General features: G+C 55.6%; 1 protein-coding gene across 1 annotated transcript; it reads left to right on the top strand.

Moving 5' to 3' along the window:
- Positions 1-2,452: 2,452 nt before the first annotated feature.
- Positions 2,453-12,491, top strand: LOC122172792 (uncharacterized). The gene is made up of 3 exons (XM_065591050.1): positions 2,453-3,549; positions 10,850-10,980; positions 11,237-12,491. Exons 1-3 carry the CDS (start codon positions 2,916-2,918, stop codon positions 11,354-11,356), a joined length of 885 nt encoding a protein of 294 aa, XP_065447122.1. The 5' UTR covers positions 2,453-2,915; the 3' UTR covers positions 11,357-12,491.

Here is a 12,491-nt window from a genome sequence, read left to right as displayed (position 1 = left end):
CACTGCCTGTTACCCCGGCTTTGGGGGGCTGGGGGCTGCACCTTGGCGACTCGGCGCCCGGGGACAGGGACCTGCTCAGGACAGCTCCCGTGTCACCAAGCGCCCTGCACAGAGCCCATGTCCCGGCCTGGGGCCCAGCAGCCCCTGGGGGGAGCACAGAGCCCCCAGAACCCCTAGCCCAGCCCAGCCCCATGGGACCATCCGGCCCAGCGCTCCCAGAGCCCCTGCAGCTGTTTGCACCAGGCTAGTGCAGACCCCTCCCCTCTATGGGCCGGGGGAGGGGGTCTTGGCCCCATGTGGGGGGGCTGCTCCTCAGAGCCAGGACAAGCAGCCCGTGCACGGCCCAGGACAGACACAGCTATTGTGGAGCAGGGTCTCCCCCGCTCAGCCCTGCAGGGCCCAGGGCAGCCTGGCCCCACGTCCCCACAAACACATGGGGGGGGGGGTGGAGAGAAGCGGAAATCCTGTATTAGTCGCTCACCTCCGAGGTATGATGTGAAACTGACCCGGCCCCCCCGGGACGGCTCAGTGCAGCCATGGCCCTGCGGATCGCGCTGCTCCTGTGGCTGGGGAGTGCCGGTGAGTACGGAGCCCCCGGCTGCCCCACGCCCTGGGGTCTGACACGTCTCCGGCCCCAGCCCCAGGCCGACCCACACAGCAGCCGGGACCTGAGTGTAGGAGCTGGGACCCACCTGGCTCCCTGGGCGACCGCGGGGGCAGGGCGATGAAATGACCCCGTCTGCTCGCCCTGCAGGGCCGGGGCTGAGCCAGTGACGGTCTGGGGGGGCCCTGCCCTGTGGGGGGTCGCTGAGACCCAGGACGGGGCTGGAGTTTGATGGGAGGGGCTGACGCCGGCAGCAGGGACAGCCCAGGGGAGCTGCAGGCGCTGCCCGAACCCAGAGAGACACAGGGGTCTGGGCTGAGCTGGGATGGGGGCTGGAGGGAACAGGGGAAGCAGCCATTGGGGGGGGGGCGTGGAGCAGAGGGGCAGGGAGTAGGGGCAGGGCCAGGAACAGGGGGACAGGGGTGAGTAGGGGAGGCAGTGAGTGGGTAGCGAGAGGGGGGCAGTAAGTGGGGGGCCGGGGAACTGGGGACAGTGGGGGGCAGGGGTTCAGGGAGGGTGCCAGCAGACGAGAGTCTCTCAGCCCAAGCCGTGCTCTGATCTGCCCTTCTCTGGGGGCTTTTCAGGCTCCCCGATGCCAGCCAGTTCCCGTGCCCCGAATGCAGCGTCTCCGAGCGTCTCAGCTCCCGCAGAGACCAGCAGGGGCCTGGAGCTGCCCCCCGGGGGCATTGGCGCAGGTAGGGGCAGTGAGTGATGTTTCTGTGCAGTACAAGCTCCCGTCCCCCCGGGCTGGGCAGACACAGACCGGCCCATGGTCTCGCTCCAGAGACGCAGGCTGGTGCCTGGATACACATTGAGTTTTAGCTGGGGTGTAACTGGGGGGGTCCCGCTTTGACAGGGTTCAGTGTGGGGTTGTCGTAGCCTCCCCCCCCCCGGCACCCCATGGCTGTTTCCCCCTCCTGCCCACAGGCCTAGAGGGGAACTGAAATAACCTGCCCCGGGGCGTGAGCTGACCAGCTATGGGGGGGCATCGGGCTGCAGGGACATGGGCTCGTCCCTCTAGGGGGCACCAGCTCTGATCAGCCCCATGGTGGGGACTGGTGGGCTCGGGGGTGGGGTTGGGGGGGAAATGGGATATGAGAACTTTCCCCATCCCCTCGAGGTAAGGTTGCCAGGCGTCCGGTTTTCCACTCGGCAGCACAGAGGGGCTGGCAGGCTCCCTACCTGGCTCCGTGAGGTTCCCGGAAGCGGCCAGCACATGCCTCCAGCTCTCACAAGCAGGCTGCAGGGGCTCCCGTGGGGGCTCCGTGCACTGCCCTGCCCCAAGCACCGGCTCCGCAGCTCCTATTGGTCAAGAACTGCGGCCAATAGAAGCAGGGGCAGCACGTGGAGCCTCCTGGCTGCACCTCTGCCTAGGAGCCGGTGGGACGTGACGCTGCTTCCCAGGCGCTGCCTGAGGTCAGCCCTGCCCAGAGCCCGCATCCCTCGCCCCATCCCACACCCCAACCCCATGCCCCAGGCGAGAGCCCCCTCACAAAACCCAACCCCCTGCCCCAGCCTGGAGCCACCTTCCACACCTCGACCCCCTGCCCCAGCCCAGAGTCCCCTCCCACACCCCAACCCCCTGTCCCAGCCCGGAGCCCCCTTCCACACCCCAACCCCCTACCCCAGGCTGGAGACCCTCCCACACCCTGAAGCCCCTGCCCCAGCCCGGAGCCCCCTCACACAACCCAACCCCCTGCCCCAGCCCGGAGCTGGCTGGCTCAGGGTGGGGGATGGGGTGGGGAATGGGACATGGGGCCTTTCCATTCTGGGGGGTGCCAGCTCCCACCCGGCTCCAGGGCAGGGGGCTGGCAGGCTGTGGGGGGAATGGGACATGAGGCCTTTCCCCCCAGGACCCCAGATCTGTATTGTGCTTCCCCCACAGCCGGCGCTTTCCTCATCTCCACCGACCCCTCCCCGTTGACGGCGCTCCTGGGCTCCGACGTGCTCCTGACATGCAGCTTCCCCGCGGCCCCGCATGGGGCAGACGAGGGGGCCGGGCAGCTGCGGGTGACCTGGTACTTCCAGGGCCAGACGCTGATGGAGCTGGACGGCATCGCGGTCACCACGAGGAAGGGGGCAGAGCTCTTTGCCCTGGAGCTGCCCAGGGGCAACGCTTCGCTCCTCCTGCCCCGCGTCACGCTGGCCGACCAGGGCCCCTACCGCTGCTCCGTGCGCTACGGGGGGCGGCGCGGAGAGGGCAGCGTCCGCTTACAGGTGGCAGGTAGAGTCACGCCCCGGCCTCGCCCCGTGCTCCCGGCCGGGCACGGCTGTGTCACTGGGCCCCTGACGAGCTCGGACAAGCCCCGGGATGGCTGCAGAGCCGCATTCTCTGGGGGGAGGTGAGCGAGTCCCAGGGCTCCCGGGGGGCTGGAGGAGCCACGGGGCCTTTGTGGAGGGGACGGGGCGGGTTTGGGGCTGCCAGCACTGGCTGGTGGGAAAGCCTGTGATGGGGCTGATGCCCCAGGCTGCCCTGGATGGGGAGCAGGGACGGACACCGCGGGGGGCGCTGGACACCTGGAGAACTGTTCCCAGCCCTTTCAGCTGGGACCTTCCACCCCAGCCGCTTCCCCTGCGACCTCCTCTCCCCGCAGAGCTTCCCCTGCCTGGCTCGCTGGACTCCCCGTCTCTGTCTCCCCCAGTGCTGCCGCGGGTCGAGGTGCCCAGCCCCGTGGTGCGGAGGGACGAGGACAGCGCCCTGGTGTGCTGCGTGCGGGGGTTTTACCCCCAGCACATCGCAGTGTCCTGGCTCCGGGACGGGCAGGAGCTAAATGCCTCCTTCGTCTCTGCCGCGCGCCGGGGGCACCGGGACGGGACCTTCAGCCTGGTGACCGTCTACAGCTTCACCCCCACGGAGCGGGATCTGGGGGCGCTGTTCTCCTGCCGGGCACAGCACCCCCTGCTGAATCAGTCCCGCCAGGCCGACTTCCGGATCGCCTTCAGGGGTGAGGCCTCAGCACGTCTGCCTCGTCCAGGGTGTGAGGATCCCCCACAACCTGCCCCCCAGCCCTGGGGCTCCCAGACTTTCCTTGGGGAGGGGACCCCCAGTTCACAACCCCCCTCAGCTCTGGGATCCCTGCCCTTCCCACGGAGAGAGGATCCCCCGGCTCACAGACACCCCCCCCCTCAGCTCTGGGGCTCCTGGCCCTTCCCATGGTGAGGGGATCCCCCGTCTCACAGACACCCCCCCCAGCTCTGGGGCTCCTGGCCCTTCCCATGGTGAGGGGATCCCCCGGCTCACAGACACCCCCCTCCCAGCACTGGGCTCCCGGCCCTTCCCATGGAGAGGGGATTCCCTGGCTCACAGACCCCCCCAGCTCTGGGGCTCCCGGCCCTTCCCACGGAGAGGGGATTCCCTGGCTCACAGACCCCCCCAGCTCTGGGGCTCCTGGCCCTTCCCACGGAGAGGGGATTCCCTGGCTCACAGACCCCCCCAGCTCTGGGACTCCCGGCCCTTCCCACGGAGAGGGGATCCCCCGGCTCACAGACCCCCCAGCTCTGGGCTCCCGGCCCTTCCCACGGAGAGGGGATTCCCTGGCTCACAGACCCCCCCTACACCAGGGTTAATTCTATGCTCCAACCAGAACCCCCTTGTATCATTTCACCCCGTTACTCCTGGCTCTCCCCTGCACTATCCCTCCCTCCCCCCATCTGGAGCCCCCCACGTCAGAACCCCCCCCTCCCATACCCACATGCCGAGATAGAGTCACTGACCCCCGTGATCTCCCCCTGCCGGATCCCGTCGGGGTCTCTGCGCTCCCGGTAAATAACCGACTCACGGCTGGGGCGCCCCCGCGTGGCTGGACGTGGCGTATCGGGCTCCCCTCGGCCAGTGCCCCCTGCCAGCCGTCGCTCTGGCTCTGCCGCGGTCTCCCTTCTCCTGACCCCGCTCTCCGGCCAGCTCACGTTTTACTGCCGCCCCTGCCAGGGAAACCAAAGGCCAACGAGTACCAGCCCAATGTCCTGACAACAGGGCTCCGGGTTGGCTCGGAGGCCCTGGGCCTCACACCCCTTCTGCTCCACACGTCCTGCCTCCATAACACCCGGCCCCTCTCCCCTCGGACTCAGCTCAGCTGGGCCAGCCCTCCGCCAGGTGCAGCCAGGTGGGTGATGGGCCTCTCCGGCCCACATTAACCCTTTCAGAGCCAGGACGGGGCATGTACCCCTCACGACCCCCTCCGGCCCCCGTTCTGGTGCCGGGGGTGTGACAATGCGGTTCTGGCGGAACCCAACTGAGAGTGCCAACTCAGGACAAATTGCTCAAACAGGGCAGTTACAGCCCAAGGCTGGGGTTTTTTCCACCTCTAAGGCAAACCAAACCAGCCAGACTAAGAGGGCTTCAGTCTCACCCCACTGGCTAACTGCAAGTCTCACAAGCAATCTCCTTAGACACTCCAGTTTCCCAGTATTACCACCAGTACCACTCGTTATGGGGACAAATGGTTATGAAAACCAATACCCCAGTAAAAGAAAAAGGTTCTCCTGATCCCAAAGGACCAAGCCCCAGACCCAGGTCAATATACAAATCAGATCTTACCCACAAATCACGCTGTTGCCAATCCTTTAGAATCTAAAATCTAAAGGTTTATTTATAAAAGGAAAAAGATAGAGATGAGAGTTAGAATTGGTTAAATGGAATCAATTACATACAGTAATGGCAAAGTTCTTGGTTCAGGCTTGCAGCAGCGATGGAATAAACTGCAGGTTCAAATCAAGACTCTGGAATACATCCCCCGCTGGGATGGGTCCTCAGTCCTTTGTTCAAAGCTTCAGTTTGTAGCAAAGTTCCTCCAGAGGTAAGAAGCAGGATTGAAGACAAGATGGAGATCAGGCATCAGCCTTATATAGTCTTTTCCAGGTGTAAGATCACCTCTTTGTTCTTACTGTTGAAAATTACAGCAAAATGGAGTCTGGAGTCACATGGGCCAGTCCCTGCATACTTTGCTGAGTTACAAGGCGTATCTGCCTTCTCTCAATGGGTCCATTGTATAGCTGATGGTCCTTAATGGGCCATCAAGCAGGCTAGGCAGAGCTAACACCAGTTTGTCTGGGATGTCACCCAGCAGCATAGCATAAGTTTGAAATACAGACAGTATAGAGCCAATATTCATAACTTCAACTACAAAAGTGATACACACATATAGACAGCATAATCATAACCAGTAAACCATAACCTTGTCTTAGACACCCCATTTGACCCCCTTTATACAAGATTTGCGTGCCACTACAGGACCTTGGTTGCAACAATGATCTATATGGTCCCAGATTATATCAATAACGTCACACCCCCAACGCAAAATTGATGCAGGAAGGGATGACACAAACATCACTGACTGCATCCCAAGAGCTCCCCATCCTTGGGTTTATCTTACTATGGCTAGTATCGGGGTTAGGCACTATGGCTTAGCTGGCTAAAGAACAACAGAAATGGTTTATCAAAATTGTGTTCAACAACATGATTGAACCTCTTTACAAACAAGGTAAAACTTGGTTAGAACAATAGTGGATTAGATCTGCTTTTGCAGCATGGTTCCTGTATGTCTTATGTGACCTTGCCAAGAGCTAAAGAAAACAGCTACTTTATCCATACAAGCTCGGGCAAATGTTTGGAACCCAATTAACATCAAATAAATGCAGATATTAATGATGTTCATAGTACAGGAATCTTGGCATTTAGCCATGAAGGCAATATGGTAGTGTGCCTTAGTTTCCCTTCTCATACAGCACATTAGGTCTGGAATGTTTTTTCTTCTGTGAAAAGTTCCAATACTGTTTACAGGCATCAACTGTGAAACATCAGTATAACAAGGCCTTTTAACATAAAGTGTGTTCTCATGTATTCCTTTTAACATGTTCAAGGGATTTTCCAACAGATTAGAAACACTGTACATTCTTACAGTTCTTGGTAATAGCAACACATCAGTTACAAAATTACCATTAGCATTAACAATAAATCCATTGCAAGTGTCCATCTACAATCATGGTTGTCATGCCACACCTTTGGCTTAATACCATTGGAGTTTGGGCATTTTAGGGTTAACCTGTGGCTTTCCTTTGCAAAATTCAGTTTTCTCTTTCCTCCTTGTCCTGCAGGATCACACCCTGATTTTTCTTGCTTAACAGAATTTACTGGCTGATGGGGTGGGCCCTCTGTGCTAACAGCTATTAGCAAGTCCTTCCCCTCCCAGCCAGACAAGTAATTTGCATTACCACAGACAGACGCCAGTCCACCAGTTTTCATATCCTTAACTGTTATCATTTCCAAGGCTGGACTCTGTCTTAAAGAGATACCACACAAATTCAAAGAGTCTGAGGGTGAGAGTTTGCTTGCTCTCTCCTGCATCCTCAAGCATTTAGCCATAAAACTGTTCTGCTTTGAAACACCAGTAACCAAATCTGTCCTCAGACCCTGAAGCACAGACTGCTCACTTAAAGAATTAGAATGGAGACATTCCTGTTCCAACACCATTGTCTTCCCAACAAGCTGGCCACACACAGCCACTCGGTTATAGGGCTGCTCAACTTTCTTAACAGCTTTTACTCCATCTGAGACCTTCTCAAAGCTACCCACACTGGATCTTTCGAAAGGAAAGTCAGTGGATCCATTCACAACAGACAATTTCTGGCTGTTAGGAACTGAAACTTCCTTGATTAAATTACTCTCACACCCTTCATTTGCAGGGAACTGCTTGCACAAATTACCATGAGGATTCCTTTCCCCAGGAGCTTTTTTAAGCAGCAAATCACCCCTCACAGAAATTTTGCCCTTACCCTCTTCACCTAGGGCTTGCTCTAAAGGAACACTTTCCTGAGCAACAACAGACTTTTTCTGAGTCTTACTTACATCCAGGATCTCCTTCGGCCCATCAGGCAGATTTCTACACAATCCCCTTTCAGGCAAACCCATAGACTTCCTAGATGAAAGGTTAGAAACATTTCCCTTTCCTTTGCCACACACAAGTTTAGGAATCCTTTCCTTCTTGCTACAAGTTTCCACACCATCAGTAGATAACACAACCAAATCACCTGCATGCTCTCTGTGTGCCCCGGCTAGGGTATTACCCTGATTAGACAGAGTTGCTACACCCTTTACCAACCACACACTAGCAATAGGCAAAATACAAGCACCAGAATTGTCTGGTCTCTGGGATTTTGCTAAGACACTAACTGGATGCAACTTAGTTACAGTGCCATTCTCCCCAGCAGACACAGACTTAGGACCATTCCCTTCCTGGGCTTTAGTTGAATTCAGAACCAACTTTGAGACAACTGCACTAACCTCAACCATCACAGGCCGAAAGGCACCTTCTGTCTGCTCCACAGACAAAGAAGAGCTGGAGACACCTTTTTTACCAGACACATAGCTTGGGATTTCATTTCCCTTGTCCCAGCACACAGGGCTGTTCACAGACAACTGCTTGGAGACTGAGGTAGCTTCCTCCATAGGCAAGTCAATACCCCTGACAGACACAGGCACATTTCCTTCACTGTCACTATTCTCCACACAGGAAACAGGTAAGGTATAGGGACATTCATCTTCCCCTCTCCCTGCCTTCCCAAACTGCTGACTAGACAAAGCCATCAGCTCACAAGGCCGCCTTGGCTCCTCCAAACTTTTCCTGCCTTCCTCTCCTTTGTCCCAGCACACAGGGCTGATTACAGACAAAGACTGGGAGAGTGGGGCAGCTTCCTTACCCGGCACCTTGCCACTCCCAGCAGATAAACTGCTCTTTTTACTACACTGAGCCACTGCCAGCAAATCACAGTTACCCTTTTTAGATTCACTTTTACAAGCTGTACTAGCCACCAAAGCATCACCCATCAAAAATCCACCCTTTCCTTCCTCAGCTAGGGCTTCCACCTGACCATCCTCTTTAGTCTGCTCCAGAGAAACATTTTCCTGCCCAATAAGATTTTGCTGCTCTTGATTTAACTCCAGATTCACTTCTGAGACACTAGACCGACATTCAGAAACTTCATTTACCGACAAATAGCTCTTTTCAGACAAACCTTTGGAGCAACCCTCCCCAGGCAAATCCTTGCCCACAATGGACACAGGTTTAAGATCATTCCTGTCCTGTGACTGACCACCTGGACTGAACAAAGCTTTAACATTTTCCCCAATCAAAAGATCCTTAGGCAATAACTTCCTTACACCAGCTATAACCTCATGCTTAGCACCATTCCATTCAAGGTGGATTCTGGCTAAAGGCACACGGACAGTAAACTCATAGAGGACTACAACATTCACACTCTGATTTGGTAAATAATCTTCCTCTTTGACAAGATCTGCTTTAACAAGAGTGATGTTAGAAGCCATAATTTGCCCTACACAGCTTTTACCATTGACTTTTACATTCTCTGTGAATCTTTCATTACCACTCCCATACAGAGCATTGGCACCAGTTATGGAGCCACTCTTTACTGAACACACAGTAAAAGCATTTACATAAAAGGTGGCAGAATTGGGGTACATTTGGTTACACCCAGACAACTGCTCAGAGTTATACAACATACCAACATTGTTCTAAACCGGACTTTCAAGAGGATACAATTTCTGCTTTTCTTCCCTTGCTTTTTTGACTTGGAGCTGAAATCTTTGCACTTTTGCCTCAGCTTCTAGTTCCTGCAATCGAATTTCTGCCAGTCTTTGTTCATGTTCAAGTTGCAGTTTACTTGCTGCCTTTTGCTTTTCAATTGCTTCTGCCTTCTGATCACTGGCCATTAACAGATCTCTCAGTTCTTGATTTGTAGCTTTCTTTCTAAAGCTTATCCCCTTTTCTGAACACAAATCTTTCAGGGCTTTTTTGTCAAGGCCCTCATATGCTCTTTGCTCACCCATTGCAACTGTTCTTTAACCAACCAAACTCTCAATCCCAAAATTCAAATTTGGATAACGTGGGGTTCTGATCCAAAGCTTAATTGACCTGGTTCTGTGGATCCAAGCACGACTACGCCACTGTGACAATGCGGTTCTGGCGGAACCCAACTGAGAGTGCCAACTCAGGACAAATTGCTCAAACAGGGCAGTTACAGCCCAAGGCTGGGGTTTTTTCCACCTCTAAGGCAAACCAAACCAGCCAGACTAAGAGGGCTTCAGTCTCACCCCACTGGCTAACCACAAGTCACACAAGCAATTCCCTCAGACACTCCAGTTTCCCAGTATTACCACCAGTACCACTCGTTATGGGGACAAATGGTTATGAAAACCAATACCCCAGTAAAAGAAAAAGGTTCTCCTGATCCCAAAGGACCAAGCCCCAGACCCAGGTCAATATACAAATCAGATCTTACCCACAAATTACGCTGTTGCCAATCCTTTAGAATCTAAAATCTAAAGGTTTATTTATAAAAGGAAAAAGATAGAGATGAGAGTTAGAATTGGTTAAATGGAATCAATTACATACAGTAATGGCAAAGTTCTTGGTTCAGGCTTGCAGCAGCGATGGAATAAACTGCAGGTTCAAATCAAGTCTCTGGAATACATCCCCCGCTGGGATGGGTCCTCAGTTCTTTGTTCAAAGCTTCAGCTTGTAGCAAAGTTCCTCCAGAGGTAAGAAGCAGGATTGAAGACAAGATGGAGATCAGGCATCAGCCTTATATAGTCTTTTCCAGGTGTAAGATCACCTCTTTGTTCTTACTGTTGAAAATTACAGCAAAATGGAGTCTGGAGTCACATGGGCCAGTCCCTGCATACTTTGCTGAGTTACAAGGCGTATCTGCCTTCTCTCAATGGGTCCATTGTATAGCTGATGGTCCTTAATGGGCCATCAAGCAGGCTAGGCAGAGCTAACACCAGTTTGTCTGGGATGTCACCCAGCAGCATAGCATAAGTTTGAAATACAGACAGTATAGAGCCAATATTCATAACTTCAACTACAAAAGTGATACACACATATAGACAGCATAATCATAACCAGTAAACCATAACCTTGTCTTAGACACCCCATTTGACCCCCTTTATACAAGATTTGCGTGCCACTACAGGACCTTGGTTGCAACAATGATCTATATGGTCCCAGATTATATCAATAACGTCACAGGGGGTAACACCTGGGCTCCCGTTGGCAGGCACGTCCCGGGGGAATCTCCCGTAGTGTCCACGGGCTGGGCGGGGGAACCCCCAGGCGTTTCCCCAGGAGCTGGGCTCAGCTCCCTGGCTAGGCCGCAGGTCACAGGGACCACGGCAGGAGCAGGGGGGGCAGAGGTGCCGGGCGTCTCTCTCTCACCTGCTCCCTTTGCCAGGGCCGGAGGAGGAGCGCGGCCGCCTGGAGCTGGGGCTGAAGATCCTGCTGTGGATGCTGCGAGGGGCTCTCCTGCTGGCCATGGTGCTGGGGGGCTGGAGCTGTTACTGCTCTGGGAGGAGGCGTGGGCAGGTAAGGGCTAAGGGCAGAGGCCCCTACGGGCGAGCACAGCATTGGTACTGGTACGGCCCTGCCGGGACGCCAGCCCTCGGTCTGATGACACGAGTTTACGTCAGGAAGCCAGTTCCTTGGGCAGGGAGGACGTGGCTGCATCTCCCCTGTGGGGTAACTGGTCCGAGGGACCTGCCAGAGCTCTGCCCACCCAGCACTGCCAGCGACCGTGTCCCCCTCTGCCTGGGCTCTAACGCTCTCCTTGTTGCTGGCACAGGTGCGGGAGTCGATCTGGACCCCCCGACGCTGGAGATTACCGTGGGGCGCAGCCAGAGGAAGCGGCAGAGGGACAGGCGGTGCCGTCCCTGCAGAGCGGCTAGAGAAGGGGATCCCATGAGCGCGGCCCATGGAGCTGCCTGTGCATCGCGCCTCGTTCTCACTGGGGCCCCAGCTGAATTGCTGATGGGTCCATCCCTGCGTCTGTCGGTCCTGTCTCCCCCGCGAGGTCGCAGCAGCATCCCTGCTCCCCGAGATCCGGGTGTCAATAAAAGCTGCCCATCCCCCTCCCTGTGCGGCAGACGCAGGATGACCCTGTATCCCCTCTCTGTCGCTTTCATGCAAACCCTTAGATTCAGCCCCACAGGGCCTTGCTCCAGCCCCTCACTCCTGCATGTGGCTGGAATGTGGTTCCCCCCTCGCTCTGACCCCACACAAATGGCTGGTCAGTGCCCGGACCAGAAAAATAAACTGTCTCGCTGGACTCCATGGGGTGTGCTGTGGTGGTTAAATTCCTGGCAGGTTGTGAGGGGCCCTTACCCTGCACCCCCTTGAAGAGGGTCAGCGACCCCAACACCTCAAATGGGGTCAGGCTGGGTTACAAGACAGGAAATGCTGCCTGTGGGAGGAGTCCCTTTAATACGCAGAAGGAAGGTTCCATGGTCTTTGGGGTGATGGAACGTTGGGGACTGGAAGGTTCCATGGCCCTTGCGGTGATGGAACGTTGGGGACAGGGAGGTTCCATGGCCCTTGCGGTGATGGAACGTTGGGGACGGGAAGGTTCCATGGCCCTTGCGGTGATGGAACGTTGGGGACGGGAAGGTTCCATGGCCCTTGCGGTGATGGAACGTTGGGGACGGGAAGGTTCCATGGCCCTTGGGATGATCATAGAATCATAGGACTGGAAGGGACCTCGAGAGGACTCGTGGCAGGACTAAGTATTATCTAGACCATCCCTGACAGGTGTTTGTGGTGGAATGTTGGGGGCAGGAAGGTTCCATGGCCTTTGGGGTTGTCAGGGTTCTCTCCCCACTCCAAACTCTAGGGTACAGATGTGAAGAAGGACTGAATGACCCATTCCAGCTGGGGATGTTCCAGAGACTTGATTGGAACCTGCAGTTTATTCCATCACTGCTACAAGCCTGAACTAAGAACTTGGCCATTACTGTATGTAATTGATTCCATTTAACCAATTCTAACTCTCATCTCTATCTTTTTCCTTTTATGAATAAACCTTTAGATTTTAGATTCTAAAA

The sequence above is a fragment of the Chrysemys picta genome, chromosome 4 (assembly GCF_011386835.1).
Source record: "Chrysemys picta bellii isolate R12L10 chromosome 4, ASM1138683v2, whole genome shotgun sequence".
Lineage (NCBI taxonomy): Eukaryota > Metazoa > Chordata > Testudines > Emydidae > Chrysemys > Chrysemys picta.
Note: the sequence above shows the minus strand (reverse complement) of the source record. Positions and strands in the feature narration are given on the sequence as shown.